The following is a 22,395-nucleotide window of genomic DNA, read 5'->3' on the forward strand; positions in this document are numbered from 1 at the left end:
TCACTTGGTTCTTGGCTACTAACCTTTCATGTTACTCTTGGTTTTGTCAGTTTGCTTGCCTGTGGGGGTTTGGGCCTGCTGACCCTGCCCACTGGAAGAGGCTGCCTGCTGGGCTGCTTTCTGCTTTAACATTGTCCAATCAAATGTGTAGTCATACTGGTGATTCAGAGTCCTACGGGGGAAAAATAATTTACTTTACACCAACACTTGGTAACTGTTACGCTCAAATACCAAAGACAGACAATTCATAGAACAATCCATGTCTTCTTAAGGGCTGATAAAATTTATCTTTACGTTATACATCTCCATATAAGGAACTAATGGCCCCAGAGAGCATACTGAAGCATATTTTTTTCCTTTTCTTTTTCCTGCCTTCCATGGCTCCCCCAACATGGCAAATTCAGAAATATGTTTACCATGACTCATGTATAAGAATCATATTTCTTGCCTTCTCGGTGGGTGGGGGAGGTATGGAAGGAGAGAGAGAAGTTGGAACTGAAAATAAAAATAAAATAAATTTTAATGAAATAAAAACATAATTCATCTTAACAGATTTTTTTTCCTTCTTGTAAATTAGTTCAAAACTAGTCTATTAATTTCATTCTCTCTTTAGATATAGGATAGGTCATGGTGTCAAAGTATTCTTACAAGTATTTTATTGTGCTAGTCTTATAAAAGTTCTGAGATTAACTTTATAATTTTTTCCTCCAAAAAAAGCCCTCAAACAACAAAACCCAAGCCATCAAACTTATTTGAGACTGTGTATATAAATGTATATATGCACATAAACATGTACATGTATATACGTATAAGTATACACAAACACAAAGCATAGGATCAAAGTTGATAACAATACATACTACCCCAACAACCCCTGGTGAAATATCATTCAATACTGAATTACTGATGGGTAGGAGGAAGTAGTGAAAAAGTAGCACTTAAAAGACAATGAATGACAGGGGCAGCTAGGTGGTGCAGTGGATAGAGCACCAGCCCTGGAGTCAGGAGTACCTGAGTTCAAATCCAGCCTCAGACAATTAACACCTACTAGCTGTGTGACTCTGGGCAAGTCACTTAACCCCAATTGCCTCACTAAAAAAATAAATAAAAAAGACAATGATGTCTCAAAATGAGCATTTTCAATCATAAGGCTGATAAATAAAAAGATCTAGCTTTTAAAAGAAAAAAAGGCAAAGTACTAATAATAGATAGCATTTGTATAGCACTTTGCCTTAATATAGCTTTTGTCATTAAAAGGAGCCTGTGACCGGGCAGCTAGGTGGTGTAGTAGATAAAGCACTGGCCCTGGATTCAGGAGGACCTGAGTTCAAGTCCAGCCTCAGACACTTGACACTCACTAGCTATGTGACCCTGGACAAGTCACTTAACCTTCACTGCCCCCACCAAAAAAAAAAAAAAAAAAGGAGCGTGTGACTGAGGTAGTTAGTGCAGGTATTTAAACCTAATTTAGTGATGAGTAAAAAGAAGCTTTAAGTAATCTTAATTTGTCACAAAACTAGTGAATAGCAGAGTAGGACTTTTTAAACTCAGTGCTTCTAATTCCAAATGTAGTTATTACACTACAGCTGTATCACACAAACTGGGATTATAAATTATATTTTTAGAACAAGAAGCCTATGAGAAGCATATCTGTATTGCCTGGGGACACGCCAGCGGATTTAGAGGTTTACCAGAGAAATAAGTAATGTCAGCCACAAGAACAATTTCTCTTTGATTAAGAGACAGTCTGGCCATCACTGGCCATGAAATCATTCTACTAGACATGAAAATAAAGAAATAAATAAAAAAAATTTGTGTGTGGGGAAAACCACTCCAAATATATTTGTCCATGGTATATGACCTTCAAACATTAAACAAGAGTAAAAAATCCCTCTAAGTCAAACCTCAAAACCCCATGCTCAGATAAAGCTAATTATGCTACCTAATGCTAAATTTTGTCATGAGGTTGTTATCTCATAGATGATCAATCACATGCTTATGGTCCTGCTTTGGTCAAGTTACATGTAGTCAGGTGTTTGCGCATGTGCAAACCCTCATGCTATACTGCTTTTCATTTCAAAATGGGAAATCAAGTAGTATGAAGAAGTGCCTAAAGGAAGAGAGTGGTGAGAACATTGATATAATCAACACAGCTCAAATAAAGACCTAAATACCATGAGGAAATTACTAGGAGAGGAAGAAAAATGGCAAGGCCTTCCTTCAGATCCAAGATTCTGGTTACAATTTGTTGTAAATTTGTAGCATATTTCTACCATCAAGTCTCAAAGCAGTCAACAGAACCCACGTAAACATCTGGAGGTGTTTAGTGTGTGCCTACAGTTGATAATTTCAAATGTTCTTTGCTGGTGGCTCAGTAATCAACAGTAACAAAAATAACAACAATAGCTAACATTTATATAGCACTTATTATGCACCAGACACTGTGTTAAACACTCTACAACTATGATATAGCAGTAGGTCTTCCCTCTAAGCTAATAGATATTGCTTGTAAGCATCTTAATACACACAACTAGGTTCAAAATGCAGTACTTGCTTAAATTAAAAAGTATGACCCTCTCTCCCCCCTAAGATTCTTCTATACCCAAGCAAAAGACCTAAAGTTTTATTCTATGAATACTGAAAAAGTCATTATCATTCACAATCATTATATTAGTAAAAAGCTTTATGGTTAAGACATTTTCACAGTAATCCCACATGATCCTGGCAATAGCCTAATGAGAAACACGAGGCAGATATTCAAGAAGATAATTTGCCCCAACTGACAACCAGGATCATAAATCAAGTTTCCTATGTGCCAATCCTAAGCACTTTTCTATACTGCCTTCTCAATTTCCTATGGAATTTGGAATTTTTAAAAATGTTTCCCCTGAAAGCTCGGGAAATCATCGTTATCATTTAAACATTTATACTTGATCCTCATCATAACCTTCTGAGAGATCCAATATAGATGTTAACACACTTATTTTACACTTTTAGCTCATTTTGCCACAGTACAATGTAACGATTGGAATAACGCCACCTGCTGGATACTTACTGTAGAAGAGTTCTGCCCATGAAGGGAAGGTCTTTGAGGGCAAGACCAGGAGTCAGGAAGTGACGCGGACTAGTGGGAGGAGGAAGGAAGAGACTGGCGCTCAGTCTCGCTCTTTTCCTCTGGACTCTGGTGGAGAAGGGAGCTAGAAATGTGCTCTCCCTTTAATAGATAGAAATCTAGGCCTTTTTCTCTCTCTTTACCAAATTCTTATTCTCCTTAATAAATGCTTAAAAGTCTAACTCTTGCTAAAGCTTATAATTTATTGGCGACCACTCATTAGATATTTTAGACAGTTTAGCTAGAATTTTAACCCTTAACAGATGGCTGACCACGAAGAGGAAAGCTAAACTTCAGTCTTCTGATCTTCTGGTTGGGTAAGAAATTTCCCCTCCCTCTCCCTTTAACTGCTAAGTACTGGCGTACTGGCTGTGTTTTCCTTTAAATTTTTTCGAATGGACCTTTTAAACTCCCTAATTACCCTATTTTTGATTTTAGTCTGTTTAACCAGACAAATGGGGGATAAGATCATGTTAATGCTTTGTTTTTGTGGATTTTCTATTTTTCTTTTTATTTTTGTTAAAAGAGCCAGCAACTTACTCACACAAGGAAATATCTCTCCCTCTCCCAACCATGCTTTTTCAGAGAAACCTGAAGAGATTCCTGCAGCTTTTCCCAGTTCTAACACTAATTGTTGCTCTAATTTTGCATGCCTGGAGGCAATGACCCACCCTCTAGAAGCTTTTAATCCCCTAGCACCTGGAGGCAAAGTGGGGGAAGAGGAATCCAGGCCTGAGTTCAAAATCAAGTCTGATTCAAATTGCGCTGGTCCCTCCCCTCCTCTCCAGACCCCACCCTCTACTCCTCCCATGGCCAAGCCCATTGCTTCCCCAGCCCGGGAAGTCCAAAGATCTAATGCTCATGCGCAACTTTCTCTAACTACATTTGCAGCTTCAGGCTCAGCCCTTCCCCAGCCTGGCTGTGCTTTTGAGACAATCTTAGAAAACTCTTTAAATTCCAGATATGCTCGTTTTGTTCATAATTTTGCTAACCTGCTTTTGTCTTTAATTAGTAATCTTATAAAGCGTTTGTATGGTGAAAAGCCCGACAGACAATATAGAGGGGTTAAAGAAGAAAAACTTAAGCTGAATAAGAATGACAATCATCACCATAGTTCAAGACTCCGCTTCTTTTGCCATGGAAGGGTACATATTTTACAGAAATGTAGAAGTAAGCAGCAAGGTATTGATATGAGTATTGGGGATTTTAGATATCGGAATCAAAAGTGTTCTGAATTCACTCAGATTATTAATGTCAGTTCAGAGGTTACATAGGATTTCTATGCTATTACATATACATTTTGAAATTAATGGTATGGGTTTATTTTCATAGAGATTTTCCTGCTTTTGAGATTGTGTTTTATACTTAGTTTTTAAAACAAGGAGAATATTTGTAAAAGCTTTTTAGTCATGTGATCAAGTTTATATTTTATAATACTCTTTAAGTTCATGTTCATTTAGATTTCCTTAGTTTGAATTTCACTGTCTTTTATTGTTCCATGTGTATTTTCTTCTATTCATTTATCTAATTTTGAAAAAATTGCAAGATGGTTTTGATTTCATAATACAGTGTTAATTCTAGGAGTATTGTGCTCCCATATTCTGAGTTGTTTGTTTTTGTTATTTTTTCTCAACTGATTATTTGATCAAACTCTTTAAAGCATTTCCCTGGCAAATTGGTTGCCATGGCAAGTATAAATTGATTCTAGAAGTATTATTTTTGATAAGCATATTCCAAAAAAAAAAAAAAAGAGGGGAACATTTGTAAAAGTTTTCTATTTTCAAAAAAAAAAGTTCTTTGAGATTCTGTTGTGCTTTAACTTGTATTTAAGTATGTTCAGATTTTTCACAAAAGTAATTGTATACTAAGTAAAAAGAGGTATTATTTGAAATTGTTGCATAATTATATATTGTGTTCTGAGTCAAGATGTATTCACATTTTTTGCAATCATTTATTATCCTCAATTTTTAAATCCATATGAGACTTGGATTATGGGAACTTATCATTTAAGACATTAATTGCCTTTATTCTGAGTTATCAGATGCCAGTTGGCCAAGATGCCATCCAATCACAAGAGGAATACATGCAAGAGCAGACACTGAACTGTCACATGAGGGGAGACATGCATGAAGTCAAGGTATGGCCGAGGGAACGGCTTTTGACAAATGTTGAGGTTGGATTCTCTTGGTTTAATATTTTATTCTCTTTTTCCCCACAATATTGTACAGATGGCTGGAAGTATTCATCCCACCCATCTCATTTCTACACCTGGCTTCTATGCTCCCTCCTATATGCCTGATGCCATGGACATCTCAATCCCATGTATCTGATTAAGTCTGACTCAGTTTCCTCCAATATGTTCGGTGGCATGGACATATATTCCATCCACCTATTTTAAGCCTGGCATACTGTATGGGCAGTACATATTGCTCAAGTGTGGGAATGCTCATATCCCATCATTTCTCTGTTCTTTTATGGTAACCCCCATAATTATCTCAGGTGTCATGATAAATAACAGTGTTGAATTTGGCCTTGACATCTGTTACTAATTATATTAGATTTTAAAATTTCTCATAATGGCATGAGGATAATTAGGCAGATGATGCAAAAAGTGATGAAACAGATAAAAATTATTTTTAATAATTAATATTGCAGCAATTATCTTCTCAATTACCCTCCACAAGGGGGGACTATAGTAATATTATAATTTTAAAGAATGTTTCAATTTTTGTTTTATTATATGTTTCATGTGTAACAACTAAGATTCTGAATTCCCTTAGACATGTTTTTGAGAACTTTCATTGTTTGATTTGATTATTGACAAAGCTATTTTAAAGTTGTGTTAAGCTCAATTTTGTAGGAAATTTTCCTGGCTGATTACCAGCATCCACACATCAACCCCTGAAAAGACTTCCATTCCACGACTACACCTAGAGGACATCTGAGAAAAGACTTTCAGAGACTTTAAATGAACAGTTTTGATTTGTTGTTTTTGTTGTTTTTTTTCTCTTTCTGTTATAATATACACCATCTGTAACATGTATTCTCTGCAGAGGCCCTCCCTTTGCAAGACTAATGTCAAAGCGTCGGTTCATGAGGACAAAAAAAAAATCGCCCCTCTGGACAAAACTTTCCTCTCTTCCTTTTCTATATTGTTGTTCACATATTATTAGTTAGCAATAGTTATTATATTCTTTTTACTGTTCCGTCAAGGAAACATTTTGTTTCTTGAGGAACAACAGGGGGGACTGTAACGATTGGAATAACGCCACCTGCTGGATACTTACTGTAGAAGAGTTCTGCCCATGAAGGGAAGGTCTTTGAGGGCAAGACCAGGAGTCAGGAAGTGACGCGGACTAGTGGGAGGAGGAAGGAAGAGACTGGCGCTCAGTCTCGCTCTTTTCCTCTGGACTCTGGTGGAGAAGGGAGCTAGAAATGTGCTCTCCCTTTAATAGATAGAAATCTAGGCCTTTTTCTCTCTCTTTACCAAATTCTTATTCTCCTTAATAAATGCTTAAAAGTCTAACTCTTGCTAAAGCTTATAATTTATTGGCGACCACTCATTAGATATTTTAGACAGTTTAGCTAGAATTTTAACCCTTAACAACAATTAAATAAAAGGAAAGGCTGAATTAATATAATGCAATATGTGTGGGACGCTTTATCCTCAACATTTCAAAACTGACCTGAAAAGAATACGAAATAGTTGCCTCAGATACATATAATCTGGTGCTTCTTCAAAGCGTAGTCCACGACAATAGTTTAGATACATGGCAAATTCTGCTGGAAACCCCTATAGGATCAAGAATTAAAATAATTAAAATAAGAAACACTCTACATGCTTAACAGAAAACAATTACATGTGTGATTAAGCAATAATTAAGCAGGATGCTGTGTTTACTATTTCAAAAGGTCTGATATTTAAAAGTAACTACTCTCAAACTTGGTTTGCCTCCTCTATATAACCAGTATCATGTTTCCTTATTCACTCACTAATACTAATTTCTCAACAGTGTGGGGTTTTTTTTTGGGGGGGGAGGGCAGGGTTTGGGTAGGGAGGGATATCAAACTTCCCATCCACATTAGTACCTCACTGCTAAAATGTACTTTTATAGATAGATAGATAGATAGTTTTAGGTCATATTAGTTATAAGTTACTGTTTCTAATATTTGATGAATATATTTCCCTTCTATCTTGGACTTTGAAAACTATTTATTGTAAAAAAATTTTAAGAATCTAAAAGAAACTGAATTCAATAAGTTAACAGTGAGACAGGATATGGACACATAGCAGATACCTGTCCTCTGTCCTGATCCATTTTTACCTCTTTACCTTTCTGTCCAATTGTTTCTCTCAATGTTTTCCCTTAACAGTTTCCATTAGGAAAAAATTTCTGGCTATTTAGAAGCATACACTGTGTGATACAAATCATATCCTTTGCCCTTCTCCCATTTTAGGAAAAGAAAAGCAGAAATATGTGAAATAATTTTATTTCTTCAGCACACTTTTCGTTTTCTAAGTCAAGTTATTCATTTAGGAATCCAAGGAGATATATATGTATATACACAATATACCTCCAAAAATACACACATATCACAAACATGTATTAGGTCTGTTTCCCTAACAGAATGAGTTCCTTTAAAGCATATAACATACCTTACATTCCCCTGAAACAAAAGTATACATACAGTAGTTACACAAAACTTGTATTTCAGGCAGCTTTTACATGATACACGAACTATTTAGCAATTCTAAGAGCATACTATATAAAAGGGATGATGATGAGATATTTAATGAGGCTTTTTTCTTTTCTAATGTTACTCCAGATAAAATATTACTTCTAATTTCTTCAAAAGAATGCTATGGGGCAGCTAGGTGGCACAGTAGATAGAGCACTGGCCCTGGATTCAGGAGGACCTGAGTTCAAATCCGACATCAGACACAACACTTACTAGCTGTGTGACCCTGGGCAAAAACCCCAATTGCCTCATCAAAAAAAAAAAAGGAATGCCGAAATCAATAGTCTGTCTACTGGTGATTCTATTCTTTACTATATCGACCACTTCTTTCTTCTGTTGACTCTACCTGCCAACATAAATATACTGGATATCTTTTCTTTTTCTTTAATTATTTTCTTAAATTATACATGGATTTGGAGAATCTTTTTAAAGGAGATATATAGATATCCTATACCTTTCTTCTCAATGTCCATTTTTACCTCTTTAAAATAGCATGACATTACCATAAAGCAAATGCATAAAGGTAACTGACCACCCTGACACCACATTCAAGTTTTAATGCTTCTCATAAGATGGTTTTTCTTTGCTTAATCAATTAAATGCATCCATTATATCCTCTCACCTTACATAAAACTTCAACAGGAGTGGACATCTTCTTTTCACTAATCTTTTCATACTTTTGTTTTTTTGTTGCAGCCTATGGAACATGAGAAACACCGTATGGTCAATAACATTATAAAGGGGAACAGTCACAGGGATTTAAAAAACAAACACATGAATTAGTGTAGTTCAAAATATTTTAGCCTAATATCCTAGATTCTGTTTTGAAACTTTTCTCAATCCTGAGTTCTCAAAAGGGTACATAAGAGGACCTCTACTCTGGTCGGTCACATAAAGCTGCAAGATTTTCAGGAATGTCCTTGTGCCTGTTATACAAAGGCAAATCTAGCAAAGTCTAGAGGGGGACATCAACAGAGTTGTAGGCCACAACTATTCATTAAGTCCCCCAAGTTGTAAAGAGAAAAGAGTAGGGGAAGCCAAGCCTTCGGGTCCCAGTCAGAACAATTACCCACAAAGATCCTTTAATATAAATATACCAATTACACTGCAAATTGTACAGCTGAGTTTCCCATGGGGAAATCTCATGGGTCAGCACAGCCCCTGTGTAATAGCTGAGCCTAAGAGTGTGGGAAAACAATCTTCCTGACCATGTTAACTTCCTTCTCTCCCCTGACAGATTAAGAGAAATAGGGAGACAGAGTAGAGAGACTTTGGCAAGACTTAGGATTGAGTCTTATTTAAAACAGATAATGGCTGTCTGATCTTTGGCAAATCTCTCAACTCAATCTCTCTCTCTAAGAGAGTAAAGTTATAAAAGAATTGAAATGTACATTAGTAGAAGGTGCTTCCTCAAGCTTTTTCACACCAGTGAAATCACAGGTTTTTACAAGATGTACTCCCAAAATACATGGCGGTGGGGGGAGCGAGGAGGGGCACTGGGTTGCGAATGAGAAGATAATAACCAAACATGGTCCTAATTTAGTATAATTTAATATTGTCTAATAGTTTTCTTACAAAGCAAAATACTTTTGTGCAATACAAGAAAGAAAAAAGAAAATATCAACATTAGATGAAAGCTTTTCTCAAAGCTCACTACTTGTACTTAAACTAATATAAAGCAATCCAGCATTTATGGGGGGGTGTTGTTAATTCATTAAAGAAGGTCAAATAGCAAGATTTTTACCTACTAGAAAATACAAGTACTTTCAAAGAAATGCTTTCAATTTTTTTTAAACACAGAAAGTATGCTTATTCTTTATAGCACAATAGATCAACATTTTTAAAAGGGAAAAATGGCAAAGTGAAAATAACATTGTGCTTACAGTCTGAAAAACATGAGGTCAAGTTGCAACTCTACTGTACTAGATGTATGAATGTACACAAAGATACTGGGCTCTCTGAGCCTGAATTTCTTCTTCTATAAAATAACATCTACCTCAAAGGGTTGCTGTCAGGATTAATTGTAATAACATATAAATTAAATATATTTAACATAATATTATATATAACTACGTGTGTGTGTGCGCGCAGTTTGTAAAATGTAAAGTGCTACAGACATTAACTAAGCTCATACTCCTACCCAGATGAAGTGACAGTGACAAGGTGTAATATGCCTATGAGAAAAAGTCATAAGTTGGGTCCCAGATAAAAGTGAGTGTAGGGAGCGAGAAGGGAGGTGTTGGGAGAGCCCCATTAGTGGAGAAAGAGTCCAACATCCCTGAAAATAGCAACCCCTTTCAGACCACAAGCTCCACTTCCAGCCCAGCCCCACTCACTCAAAGTTCAAGGGAACAACCTAGGGAAAGTGTGTGGAGCAATCTCCAGCTGGTGAGAGCACCACCAGAGCAGGTGAGCCAGCCTACTGAGGTGGCAAGGCACAGCATACCAGGCGACATGGTAATCCCTGCCACTATATCCCTTCAGATGATAGTGGAAAGAGCCCAGGACAATGAGTCTGAGCCCCCCATGGTTCTTGATACCACCAACAGCAAATGCCACTGAAGGACAAGTAAGTTCCAAATTCCTAGGACCCACCCACCTCCCCAATCTTCCTGAATTCTTTATCTTCCCCCTCAAGAGTCAATTAATTCATATACATGTATGTTATTATGCTATAAAAAAGTCCTTATACTACAGGAGTTTTTAACCTTTTTTGTGTCAGACACCCCACTACTGGCAGTGTGGTGAAACCTATGGACTCATCAAAATATTTTAAAATGCAGGAAATAAAATACATAATATTGCAAAGGAAGTAAATTATATTAAAATGTAGTTGTTATGATGATCAGTATTTAAAAAATAAGTTCACAGACCTCAGGTTCAGAGTCCCTGCCTAGCAGGAGTATAACCTACCTTTAATCCTTGCCAGGGCAGGCTGGTCCTATTAAAATACATCAACACATATCCTAGAGACTCCATATCATCACGACGACTAAAAAAGAAGGGAAAAGAATTTTAGGAATAGTGTGTGTGTATACACACACGCTATTTTAAAAATACCTTTGTGAATTGGCTAAGACATTCAAAAATATGAACAAAGTTCATGCCAGGTTGTTTTTTAAACAAATGATTAGATTATAAATGGAAGAAATGCTAAGAATTATTGGTCAATGAACCAACAAAGTTTCACAATGCTTAACAACTTGACGTTATGAAGAACAAAACAATTTAAACAAGCAACTACATTGGAAGCTGAAGCACCAAGTACCAGAGCAATTCTGAAAGCTTTGCAGGAACACATGCTATGCTCGGCAGCACAGCATGATAAAAAATGTGAATTGTTTTTAAAGATAATAGTATCTACAGCAGGACTTCTTATCCTTTTCCCACTTGCGACCCCTTTCCACCTGAGAAATTTTTACATAACCTGAAGTAAATAAAATATATAACAGGTATACATAACCATTTACTATTTGGGGGTGGGGGGGGTGTTAGTGAGGCAATTGGAGTTAAGTGACTTGCCCAGGGTCACACAGCTAGTAAGTGTTAAGTGTCTGAGGCTGGATTTGAACTCAGGTCCTCCTGAATCCAGGGCCAGTGCTCTATCCACTGTGCCACCTAGCTGCCCCATAACCATTTACTATTGCCAAATTTTTCATAACCCTCACATTTTAAGAAGCTAGGACCTAGAATACAAGTGAGAATGCTTCTAAAACTTTCCTAAGTAATCACAATCTAAGAAAATTTACCTTCACAGCATTTAGATTTAAGTATGATCCTCAACAACTGAAAACTACCTCATTACAAGCGAAAAAAATCCTCAAATGTGCTTCAAGTTCACCCATATAGATAAAAAAATAAAAATGTTTAATTAACACCTTTATATATACAACTAGAGGACATAAAGTGCCACTATTTTAAAAATGACTAACAGACAAAAATATTATTGCATAACATAGTAGATTAACAAAACATTTGACAAAATTTCTAATTCTGTTGTGTGGGAAAACACTGAGTTGTAGTCTAAATAACAGTACAATTCAGTGGACTGGAATTAGTTGAATGGCCAGATTTTTAAAATCATTATTAATGGTTAATGGTTACTAATGGTTCAATGTCAATTTGGAAGTCAATCTCAAAAGTTTCATGGCCAAGTGATATGCATTTGACCTTGTGCTAACTTAACATTTTTACTGATGGTTGGGGAGTGCCAAAGACCCAAGGAGAAGTAGATAATAATCTATTTTGGAGTCAGGAAGACCCAGAATAATCCAGAATCAAGTCTAGCTTCTGAGAAATTAAAAGTGTACCACTCATTGGACAAGCACTTTTCTTTCAATGCCCCAGTAGCTCTCCATAAATCGCAGAACAAGATCTGAACTGCAGTTTCCTCATCAAAGTCCCCTTTATCTACAGAAGTCACTGGTCTAGCCCGAAAAATGGTAATTACCAATAAAGGCACAGACAACATAATTATTAAATTTGTAGATAAAGCAGTGGATAAAGCACCGGCCCTGGATTCAGAATGACCTGAGTTCAAATCCAGCCTCGGCCATTTGACACTTACTAGCCGTGTGAACCTGGGCAAGTCACTTAACCCTCACTGCCCCGCCCCCTCAAAAAATTAAATAAATAAAAATGTTTTTAAATTGAAGAAAAAGGAGGAAAGAATAGCTAGCACAGCAAATAAAAGAGTCAGCATCTAAAAAGATAACCAGCTAGATAAAACACTGGGCAGAATTTATTAAGATCCATTTTAAAAGGCATATATAAAATCTTGCACTTGGTTCACAAAAACAAACAAACAACCCACTACTTCACAAGTACCACATAAAGGAATTGTGGCTAGAATATAGTTTATGTGGGAAAATCTATGGGATTTTGATGGATGATAAAACTCAATGATCAACAATGATGGGTAGCTAAATTAATGAAATCTACAGGGTCACAATAAGAGGAATAACGTCCAGAACTAGAGGAATGATAATCCTATTCTTACCCTGTCCTGTTCAGACCATAATAGAAGTATTATGTTTAGTTCTATTTTAGGAAAGAATGCTGACAAGTTGGTGAATATCCACAGAAAAACTGGCAATAAAGGGTCTTGAAATTAAGTCACATGGGGCAGCTAGGTGGCGCAGTGGATAGAGCACTGGCCCTGGAGTCAGGAGTACCTGAGTTCAAATCTGGCCTCAGACACTTAACACTTAACTACCTGTGTGACTCTAGGCAAGTCACTTAACCCCAATTACCTCACTAAAAAAAAAAAAAAAAGAAATTAAGTCACATGAGGAAGAGGAAGAGTTAAAAGGGTCTGGAGATGTTCAGTTCAGAAAAGAGAAAACCTCAAGAGTACATGAGTGCTATCTTCAAGTATTTGAAGGTCTATCATATGGCAAAGGAAACAGAATTTTATTCTGCTTGGCCCCTAGAGAAAGAGGCATATTTAGTCTAAAGCAGAACATGCTTATAATTAAAGCCATCTAAAAGTAGAATAAGCTGCCTTAGGAGGTATTAAACTCTCACCTGAGTTCTCAGGTATATTGTAGAAAGGATTCTTGTTCAGGTATGAATCAGGATAGTCTCTATAGTCCTTGACAAATGAGATTCTATCATACCCCAAATTATAATACTAAGACTAGACTACTGAATGGCTTAATCTTTGAATTTTTTAATAAATTACTTCATATCACAGAATGATCAGAGTTCAGCTGTAAAGAATCATTTACAGATGAGGAAACTGAGGCAAAGAGCGGTTAAGTGACTTCTCTAGGTTCATAGAGATTTGAGATGTAATTTTAACTTCAGGTGTTCAAAACTCTAATACTAGTGCTTAATCTACTACACCATGCTTAACTAAATATTTTCAATCATATCAGTATCTCTAAATAACATCTCAGTAGAGAATTATAGAAATTAAATAGAATTATAGAAAAAGGGCTACTCATCAGATAAGAAATAAATGGTATAACATTTTATTTCATATTAAATGTAGCAGAAATTTCACATATGAGATAACTGTGGGAAAGTTAGTCGGGATAGGAGGTTGTGAACATCTAATAACAACATGTAAAAACTGTGAAGGATTATACAAATAAAGGTGTTATAAACCTACAACTGTAAATATCTCAAATGTCAATTCCGCTCTATAAACACTGCCTCTACTCAGAGTCCACTGTCAAATACCCAAAGTGTTGTTTGTACAGTTCCTCCCACTACTCCCTAAACACCTACTTTGGCTGGCATTACATTTTTCTCATTAAAATAATGGGGAAGATACTTCCTTTCAAATTGTAAGATGTATAAAATCATATATTAAGACAAATGCCAGTAGAACACCAGAAAAAAAATGTTTTAAGAGTTTACAGTTATCACAGATTTAGAACTGGATGGGGGGGGCGGGCGGCCCTAGGTGGCGCAGTGGATAAAGCGCCGTCCCTGGATTCAGGGAGGACCTGAGTTTAAATCTGGCCTCAGACACTTGACACTTAATAGCTGTGAGACCCTGGGCAAGTCACTTAACCCCCATTGCCCCACCAAAAAAACCCCAAAAAAACCTGGATGGGACTTCAAAAGTCAAATAATAAAGTAATGAGGACAAGTTTTAAACCCAAGTCTTCAAGACTAAATTCAGCATCCTTTGCATTGACACATGATATCTCAATTACTAAAAATAGGAAACATTTTTTAAATTTATGAAAATATTAGTCCCCAGATAGATTTTCTGTCATATAATCCTGCCAAGACATTGGGGGAGGGGGGTGGTGGTGGTGGTGGTACAGGAACAATGATGATGGTGACAACAACGATGACAATAACAAAAAAATACCCTTCATTTAATTAGCTTTCCTGATCTGTGTAAGACAGTAAGCACAAGATTCATAAGCATCCTTCAAATACTCTGCCAAGGGATAAATACCCTCACATGACAAGAGTAATTAAATTCCTCAAAACTTCAGGAATGCACAGCCTCTGGGAAATAGTCAATTTTAAAAGTTACCTCTGCTCGATGCCAAGGTGTGCATTGATGCTGGCATACCGGGCAGTGCCAGTGAGATTTTTATCTTCTCTGTATGGTATATGTTGTCTTGTTCTGTTGTCTCTGTACTTTTTGGCCAAACCAAAGTCAATAAGGAATAACTTTAAAAAAGAAATGAAGACAGGTTAGGTTTACAAACACTTTACTTCAAATACTTCTCATTCATCAAATGGTTACTCTTATTTTGATGAAAACATTTCAAAATAAAGTATTTGAAGGATAGTTAAAGAAACTTATTTTTTAAAAAGAGACTTATTACAGTAAGTTTTACTAGCCTTCACCAAAACCAAAAGATAAAAACACAACTAGCTCAAGCATTTTGTCATTTGCACTATTCGGCATGCCTAAGTTCATTCACCCTTAATTGTATTTAGTTGCTTTGCTAAATAGGCATGTAGTCTCTTCTTTATAAATAAAAATGTATATACCACACATGTGCTAATTTTCCATAATGATGTGAAACCATAACTAAAATATTATTTAAGATATCAACAAAGTCCCATTTCATCTACGAAGGCCATATATGCTGCTCAACATGCCAAAAATCTGATCACCTCAAACTATATATGTAAAAGTTTTACATAAATGAAACACATAGTTGCAAAACAAATTTATATCACTTCTACAGAATCATGCATCACACTAATTCAAGGTGACAATGTGCATTTAATTAGAAAGCTAAATGCCTATATATCAAATTGGCTTAATTTCGAACAAGGATTTAGTTAAGCACTGAAAATGAAATAAGTTAAAATTAACCAAGAGACTAAGGGAACTAAAAGGTTTATATACTGAAAATTTTTTTTGGTATTTAACTAACTGAGGAGTAAAACTCATTAATTGGTGTTATAGAACCACAGGTAGACTGTGCTGCCTCACTATCTAGAAGGATGGAGTATTCTTAAAACCTTAAGCTATTTTGGAATGGAAATCTGTTCTGAATATAATTTAGGCTTTTCCTGATTATTTAGGATCATGAGAAACTTTTATGGTCTTGCAATAAAATAATATCTTTAGGGTCAAGTGGAATAAATAGGGGTACTGCCTTTATAGAAAAAGTTCTTGTTATCAGCTTTTTAGTTATGACTTTATCCTGTCCGCCTTTTTGCTATACTTTCTCCCTTTTTCTAATCTTCAGTTGGCTTGAAAAGTAGTTTATCAAACTTATAAGGAGTATACTGTAATGATTGGAATGATGCCACCTACTGGAGACTTGCTGTGGGAAAGCTCCGCCATGAGGAAAATGCCTCAGAGGAATTGTGGCTTTTCCTTGGCGTCAGGAAATGACGTTTACTCGTGGGTGCTGTCTATCAAGGCTACCAGCCAATCAACTTGAGGAGCCTCCTATTTTCTGGGAGGAGACAGGAAGGAGGAAAGGGAGCCTGCGCGGAGAGCTCTCGCGCTTTTTGGGTTCCTGACTTGATGGTGGTGGCGGCAGAGGACTTCACAGGAAATTTGAGGAAAGATAGGAATGCCAGGCTGTTGGAATTCTGTTCTCAATCTTTTTCTTTCTATTTTTCAATAAACCCTTAAAAACCTAAACTTGTTTTATCAGTGATTTTAGTCAGTTTCCCCAAAAACTGAGGGAACAGATTAGAATCCACATTTAGAATCTTAAATTACACAATACAAAATAAAGTCAGCAGTTACAATTCTATGAAACTAGGAAGTCAGGATGTTCTTAGTGAGCTCTCTCCTATGGCATAAAGAATATGAGATTGGTTAGGCAGCTATTTTGGCCACTAAGAGACATCTCTATGTGGCCATGTTCTGAACTGCTGAGGGTGGCAAAAGTCTGACTCCTAGTAAACGGACTTAACATGTTTCCTTTGTTTTACTATAAATGAACCAACTGACATTCTTCTTATGATATAATTGAGTATTCAAAGCTTTCCAAATAAGATAAAAACTTTTTATCCTTTCTTTACTGTGAGGGATCATAAATGCATTAAATATTAAGAAATAGGGTTGATACCACTGTAAAGATTTTTCTTTATAAGAAAACTGGCAAAAGACTCAAATATTTAAACAAGTTTAAATGAATTCCTAAGTAAAAATAATAGCTATAATCTCTAAATTTGTTGGCAAAATAAAGGTCAATGTGGAAAAAAAAATCAAGAACCATCATTCTCTCCCTTTGGACTTCTATTTACAAAATGAAGTGACTAATTTTTATTATTTTTTAAGTCTTCACTACAAGTCTCTCTCTAGATAGATATATGCATAATCTAGTCATTAAAATTTAAATCCCCCCCAGCATACACAAGAGCAATATTGAGAAACTTATCAGGAATGAGGAAACTTAAGTAAAACAAGTCTAAAGAGTTAAAATATATGTATATGTGTAAAAAATATCAAGTAACAAATTACAAAGATACTTTCAGACTAACCGTTTTATTAAAAACCAGTACTGGCCATCCTTTCTTAGGTTTAATGGAAAACTACTTGTTTTGAGTACATTCCCAATGAAATAAAACTGTCTTCCTAAACATCTTAAATAGGTTATTCTAGCCCCACTGTCAGGTTAAGGTAACAACTCCAACTTCACTAGCAAAAAATAAAGAAAAATTTAAACCCTCCTGTATGTGCCAGGAAAACAACTAGAAAGAATAAGAGAAATTATCTTAAGCAAAGAAAAGGTTAAACTGGGAAAAGGGACGAAAATGTAAATTATGATAAGTCTCTAAACTTATCTTTGAGAGCCAAGTTCATACTCTCCCTCATTAGTGGCAATAAACTGAATACTTATGTAAATATATAGGGGCAGCTAGGTGGTGCAGTGGATAGAGCACCAGCCTTGGAGTCAGGAGTACCTGAGTTCAAATCCGGCCTCAGACACTTAACACTTACTAGCTGTGTGACCCTGGGCAAATCACTTAACCCCAATTGCCTCACTTAAAAAAAAAAAGGGGGGTTATTTGTAAATAGTATTCTAAAGAGATTATATGCAATATGTTTTTTAGAAAGTGAAACCAAGGATACCACATATTGTGTCAATAAAATCTAATGCTTCAAAACAACTGCATGTAGACATACGATACATACAATTACTAATCCAAGTAGTATTAGCTACTTAGAAATAGTATATTCAATATAATAACAAACCCCACCTTAAGGTCATAAAACCCCAATTCAACTGACATCCATACAATCACAAAAGACCACTCTAACTAATCCATGCCTTAAACCCACTGCCTCAGATAATCTAATCACTATCTAGTTCTCCAATCTATCTACTAGACAGCAGACTAGTTATCCAATCCTTCTCACCTCAAACACAGCCTTCCTTCACCCAGAAACATAATTCCTATGAATACTATCTCACCTAAGAAAATGTTCCCAAATTACCAATTGTGCAAGAACTTTACATTGTTTAAAAATAGTAAATAATTTGGCAGGCCCTAGAGTCTTGAGTCAATAAAATAAAGACATTACAAGGTAAATCAGGTCACCAAAGGTAGGTCTTAAAAGGATGCCTTTTGATAAAGCCACATATGCAAAATTACATTATTTGGTAATGAAAGCTGCCCAGAGGTTTATACTAACTGCCTATTCAGAGGGGAAATGTACATATGCTTTGAAAACTATTGCTATTCCAAAAAGCTGTCCCTGATAGAAAAGGTAAAGAGATGAAAATATTCATTGACATGAACTTTCCATTCAATAAAGGCACTATTCTCTTCAAGATCTTGTTCAACAGAAGAAAAATAACATGGTCAACTCAATTATCTGTAGCCATTTTTTTTCATCTGTGGTTAAACTATCTCATCTTCCACTACTCCTAAATTGCATCCCTCTTGCCCATCCAGTTGAAAATATAAGCACATTTTCAACTTAACTAAAAAGCAAAAATGCTGCAAAATCTGTACATTTTAAGACAACTCATAATTATCAATGCTCATGAACGAGGGAACATTTGTGTAACAAATATTTGGAAAGGGGGCAGCTAGGTGGCGCAGTGGATAGAGCACCGGCCCTGGATTCAGGAGTAACTGAGTTCAAATCTGGCCTCAGACACTTAACACTTACTAGCTGTGTGACCCTGGGCAAGTCACTTAACCCCAATTGCCTCACTTAAAAAAAAACAACCAACAAATATTTGGAAAAATGTAATATCTCATAAGCTACTTTATGGTTTTTCTCCAAGTAAATGTACTTTTCTTATGATTTTGCTTTGTTATAATTAATATTAATTGTTTTTATTTCCTGAGATTTAGCGACAGAGTAATACAAAGGAAAGGCTGGCCCCAAAGTATTTTGGGGCAACATAAAAAGCTCAGATTGGGATTAAGAATTTAGATTGTGTAATATACAGTGAAATCTTAATTGAAAACTTACTAATATGCACTCTTAAGGCTGGATGAATTTGGAAGGGGAGAGGAAAAAAGAGAAACATATTTTAGCCAGTGTTCTCCTTCATCAGTGCAGCTAGAGTTGACTGTATTTAGACTCAAGCAGCCTTTAAAAAGAACATGCATAATCATATGACATGAAAGCCATTCAACCTTTAGTTACTTGGTTTGTTCTTTATTGGGGGGGAGGGAGAACCTAGTGAAGGAGGCACCTAATTTTCACTATTTCAATGAACAATGAAAAGATTTTGTAGCACATGCAATAACAACTATGGGGCTTATTTCTAGTATTCTATCAGTTATGCAGTTATCCAACTTTTGATTTGTCTTGAATATAATATGCTAAATCTGATCATTAACAGGATTATGAGCATTCTAAATATATTACTGAGATGCAAGACAATATAGAAAGAGCATTGGACTCAGAATCAAAAAACCCTGTTTATTTTAGTAGCTGTCTGACCCTCCTCAACCAAATCATCTTCACTTCTTTGAATCTCAGCTCCTCACCTATAAAATATGGGTAATAATGTACCACAAAGAGGCTGTTGTAAGGAGCAAATTAAAGGTATGAAACATTTTATAGCTATTAAATATTATATAAAGTTAAATTACTACTATCACTGAGATACTAATGTAGTATGACTTTTTACCAAGATTTCTGGTTCCAAAACATTTAGTGTACTGAACAGCCATTTAGTTCCTAAGTAGAAAGAAAGGAATATAGAACTAGGATCAATAGTTTTACCAAATGCCCAAGATCTGAAACTTAAATTTACTTACCTGAAATTCATTAAGGTCAGAAAAAAAGGGACACAAGGAGGTTTCCAGAAGTAATTTCAGATACAGAGTATTCAGATGCAGCTAAGGCTAGCTAATGTTCCCCCATGCATTAAGATCTACTATTCCAAGTTCCATTTTAATAAAATAAACGACAAGGCTATTCCCTTAGGTTTAACCCAAGTAATACTCTAAATAATTTTATACCAGAACTACACAGCATTTTCTCACAGATAGATGTTAGATATCTAAAATTAATCCTATTTACACATACTTTTCTCTAAACTTTATAGTTTAAGCAACAGCCACAAGGAAACATCTTAGTAACGTTACATGTTTGCCAAGTATGTCTGAATAATGCCAACGTAAGAGGTGCTTGAGCAAGGTCTACATTCTCCAGAAATCAAACAAAACAAAAAATAAAACCAAAAAAAGCACATGAATTTGGGGTTGAGGTTGGAATAGGAGACAGTTTCAGACCTGGTTTAATCCTGAGAAAGATGGGTCCTGAGAAGTACTAACAGTCATGCTTCTTTTCCTCTTCCCCACTGGAGATTCTAAACACTAAACAGACAATAGAGGGTGGCAGTGCATCAAACAGGATTGCTTACATTGCAACAATGGCCGGCGCAGACAGGCAACACCGAGGCATCAGAGAAAGAAAAGGGTAGCCAAATGCCATCCTTCTTCCACCAAGCACTGGAGCTTCTCAGTTTTTCAAATATTGAGAAGAATCACATGCTCAAGAAAATTTGAATCCTAGAAAAAAACTTAATTTTAAGTATCACTGTATATAGTGCCACTGCTGTAAACAGGGATAGCAATGGTGACATTTGGCTCTATTTTTTAAAAGGAATTTAATCTTTGCAATCTTTTGTACCACAAACTGCCCTTCCCCCCCAAAAAAAGTATATAGGGGAAAAAATCTACAGTAAGGAAGAGGTAGAAGGCATTTAGTCACCTTAAAGTTTATTTTCATAAGCATGCAGGGCTGATTATTGGCAGAGGTGAACAAATTCACCTTTTGAAAATAGGAGCAGTTACTCCTTAATATCCATTCAAAGCAATTTTCCAAATAATAAATTTGGTTAAAAATCATTTACTTTTAAAAAAAAAACAAATTTTTCTATTAATAAAAAGCTCCTGGAACAAGATTACCACAGAATCCAGTCTTTATTCAGCTGGTATTACTAACTAAATGGTATAGAAAACACTAAAAGTCACCTACAGACAAAATACTACTTTACATTTGGAAGCTATTAAAATCAATTCTTAATCTAAGATTTAACAGAAATATCTGTTGCTTGATTCCTAATTAAGTGAAATATTGCAGATCTATGCAAGACTCTCTAAATTGTATAAGGCAAATCCTTGTCATTTTTATGACTGTCACTCCAAACTGGGAGGACACAGGACTTTTAAAGCATCATGGGACTAATTTGGGCTTCCTATTACATCTATGTGACTAATAAACTATTTCTTAAAACGCAAAGCAACATTTTCTGGGCCATTATTCCAATTTAAAGTAAAAGCAAGGTATTGTGTTATCAACCCAGCAAGACTGTGCAGACAGTGGGTATTAAGAAGGGTAGAAGCCAAGTTAATGGAGATAGGGAAATGAAGGGAAGGGGGATGGGAAATGGCCAAATAAGGGGAAAGATTGAGAAATCGACAAAATTGCCAAAAAAGTAAAAGTTTTGTTTTTCCTCCAATGGAATTACTATCAGATTTTTTCCTGGGACATTTAAGACCCTGACTAATTTGTAGTAAAGAAATAACAAGTCAAAAAATATGTAACTTGGGAATGGGCAAAATTTAACAAGTTACACATAGACTGAATACTGTTAAAAAGCTCAATTTCTCAACCAAAAATTTAATTCTATAAAACTAAGTCAGACCAACACTAACATCTCACACATTAGCAACCAATTCCATATCTAATGCTCCAAGTTGGCATTCATACAGGCAAACAAAGGTAAACATTTGCAGCTAGAGCTTAAAAATATCAAACATCGTGATGGCTTAACAAAACAATGGGAATCTTGCTTCCAATTAAAAAAAAATGTACAGTTGTCCTGCAGTTGAGAATTTCTATCAGAATACAGCATGCTTAGTGCATTGCCAATGCTGCCTGTCTGCCCGAGCTGAACATTGAATCGGTAAATTAAGCAATTCACTCAACAAAACTAATCATTGAAGAGAAAATTTCTATACGATTATACGGTTTTTGACTGCAATCATGCATCACTAACTAATACCCACTCACCACATAAATTCAACAGCTCTCAGAAATCCCCAAAGTATAAAAAGTAGTTTTATAATAATTTCACTTTTCTAAATTGTTTCTTTAAAAAAAAAAAGCCCTTCCAACT

At 35.7% G+C, this 22,395-nt stretch overlaps 1 protein-coding gene across 4 annotated transcripts in view; it reads right to left on the reverse strand.

The window, feature by feature from the left end:
• The window catches only part of CSNK1A1 (casein kinase 1 alpha 1), a 63,298-nt gene that overhangs the window by 12,798 nt on the left and 28,105 nt on the right, over window positions 1–22,395 (reverse strand). The window contains exons 5-10 of one of the 4 annotated variants that reach the window (XM_043983364.1): window positions 20,504–20,587; window positions 14,853–14,992; window positions 10,766–10,844; window positions 8,475–8,549; window positions 6,799–6,905; window positions 60–172 (exon numbers count right to left, since the gene is read on the reverse strand). In XM_043983364.1, coding sequence (XP_043839299.1) covers window positions 60–172; window positions 6,799–6,905; window positions 8,475–8,549; window positions 10,766–10,844; window positions 14,853–14,992; window positions 20,504–20,587 — 598 coding nt within the window. Of the gene's footprint in view, window positions 1–18; window positions 173–6,798; window positions 6,906–8,474; window positions 8,550–10,765; window positions 10,845–14,852; window positions 14,993–20,503; window positions 20,588–22,395 lie in introns of those variants that run through there. The other 3 variants (XM_043983362.1, XM_043983363.1, XM_043983365.1) reach the window with 3 other exon arrangements.

This window comes from Dromiciops gliroides, chromosome 2 (assembly GCF_019393635.1).
Source record: "Dromiciops gliroides isolate mDroGli1 chromosome 2, mDroGli1.pri, whole genome shotgun sequence".
In the NCBI taxonomy this organism is placed as follows: domain Eukaryota; kingdom Metazoa; phylum Chordata; class Mammalia; order Microbiotheria; family Microbiotheriidae; genus Dromiciops; species Dromiciops gliroides.